The sequence below is a fragment of the Panthera leo genome, chromosome C1, assembly GCF_018350215.1.
Source record: "Panthera leo isolate Ple1 chromosome C1, P.leo_Ple1_pat1.1, whole genome shotgun sequence".
In the NCBI taxonomy this organism is placed as follows: domain Eukaryota; kingdom Metazoa; phylum Chordata; class Mammalia; order Carnivora; family Felidae; genus Panthera; species Panthera leo.
In genome coordinates, this window is record NC_056686.1 from 168,511,758 (window position 1) to 168,513,552 (window position 1,795).

Sequence of the window (1,795 nt, forward strand, 5' to 3'; positions counted from 1 at the left end):
GATCAGATAATTAATATGATCTGAAAACAGCTACACCAAATTTGTGGTGTTTTTTTTTTTAACCATATTACTTTTTTAAAATAGAAGAGCTATAGAAAATAATACATAAGGTGAACAGGAACTTTGATCCCCTGTTTCTTCCAAAGGCAGTAACGACAATAAATACATATATCACTTGAAGCTTGGAGTATTTGCACTTTGCAGCAATAGTACCCAAAGGGCTGCCTTTTGTAAACACCACAGTCACTGTAAGCACAGTGGGTACGTTTCCCGGGGATGGTGAAACTGACGTGCCTCTAATCGTGAAAGATGGCATTGAGCTGGGCACTCATGACTCGCTCATGATGTGAATGGCTATCGAAAGACATGATATTGTCTATAGGGATCTCGCAGCGAGGGGCAGCGGCGCCCGAGAAGATTGATCCGTGGCTTTGGGCCCCTGCCAAGGTCGCTGCAGGATAGTGCATGGTAAAGGCATAATTTTTCTCAAACTCGGCGGACGGTTCGTGTTTGAAAGAGAAGTTGCCATTGATACTGAGCGGCGGGCTGAGGGGTCCGTCAAAGGAAGGGCTGGTGCAATCAGTCAGGGGGCTTTCAAAGAAGGGCTCCAGAGCAGCGCTGTAGGCGTGCGGCGGTGGCTTAACGTGGAAGACATGGGAGCTGTCCATGGTACCATAGGGCGGGCTGGGCAGCCCCGGCGACTGGTAAGAGTAGGGGTGCACAGGGAAGGAAGCGCTGGCGGTAGGCAGGTGCGGAGGCATGTCCTGGTTCTGCTCAGGCAGGAAAGTCCGAGGATTAAGCTGCAGGCAGCCGGCAACCAGGTTGGTGGTGGGCTGAGATAAGCCCTTGCAGAGAGTCTGTACGAAGGAGACCAGATCAGGGCTTTTGCCCGAACGCAGGATCTCCGACAGAGCCCAGATGTAGTTCTTGGCCAGGCGCAGCGTCTCGATTTTGGACAGCTTCTGCGTCTTGGAATAGCAGGGCACCACCTTGCGCAGGTTGTCCAGAGCCGCGTTTAGCCCGTGCATGCGGTTCCGCTCCCGGGCGTTGGCCTTCATGCGCCTTAGCTTAAAACGCTCCAGGCGTGCCTTGGTCATCTTCTTCTTTTTGGGGCCCCGTCTCTTGGGCTTTTGATCGTCGTCCTCCTCTTCCTCTTCTTCCTCCTCTTCCAGATCTTCGTCTTCGTCCTCCTCCTCTCCCCCGTTCCTAAGTGAGTCCTCTTCCGCGTTCATGGCTTCGAGGTCGTCCTCCTTCTTGTCTGCCTCGTGCTCCTCGTCCTGAGAACTGAGACATTCGTCTGTCCAGCTGGGAGGACCCTGGGGCTGAGGCTCGCCCATCAGCCCGCTCTCGCTGTAAGATTTGGTCATGTTTCAATTTCCTACATTCAACAGGGGGCGGGGGGGGGGGAGAGGAACAGAAAGAAAAGGAGAAAAATGCTACATTTACAAACTACCTGTGCCTTCAGCTACCACTCCCTACCTAACTTTATAGAAATCCATGTAAAGAGAAGTACCAGCTCATTACAAAATGGATGCCCCTAAGGAAAAGTTAAATGGCTTGTTTTATAATGGCGTGTGTGTGCCCCACTGGCATACAGGAGACAGGGCAGGGCTGGAGGTGGGGGAGGGAGTAAATATATGTGTATGTGCACTCCTGTGTGTATGTTTTCTAACGATTGGCAAAAGTGTGTTTATGGTGATTATGTAGCAGGATGATATGCACGAAAAGGAGCAAATGTTTCACTACTTCATGGTTATCTGCATGAGTTCAAAGTCACAATCCACACACAAAAAAT

The 1,795-nt window shown here is 50.8% G+C and overlaps 1 protein-coding gene across 1 annotated transcript; it reads right to left on the reverse strand.

The window, feature by feature from the left end:
- Window positions 1-296: 296 nt before the first annotated feature.
- Window positions 297-1,367, reverse strand: NEUROD1 (neuronal differentiation 1). Its single transcript, XM_042953182.1, has one exon. It carries the CDS (start codon window positions 1,365-1,367, stop codon window positions 297-299), a length of 1,071 nt encoding a protein of 356 aa, XP_042809116.1.
- Window positions 1,368-1,795: the final 428 nt, after the last annotated feature.

Coding starts and splice junctions, on each gene's coding strand:
- NEUROD1 (XM_042953182.1), bottom strand. CDS start 1,367: ATGACCAAATCTTACAGCGAGAGCGGGCTGATGGGCGAGCCTCAGCCC.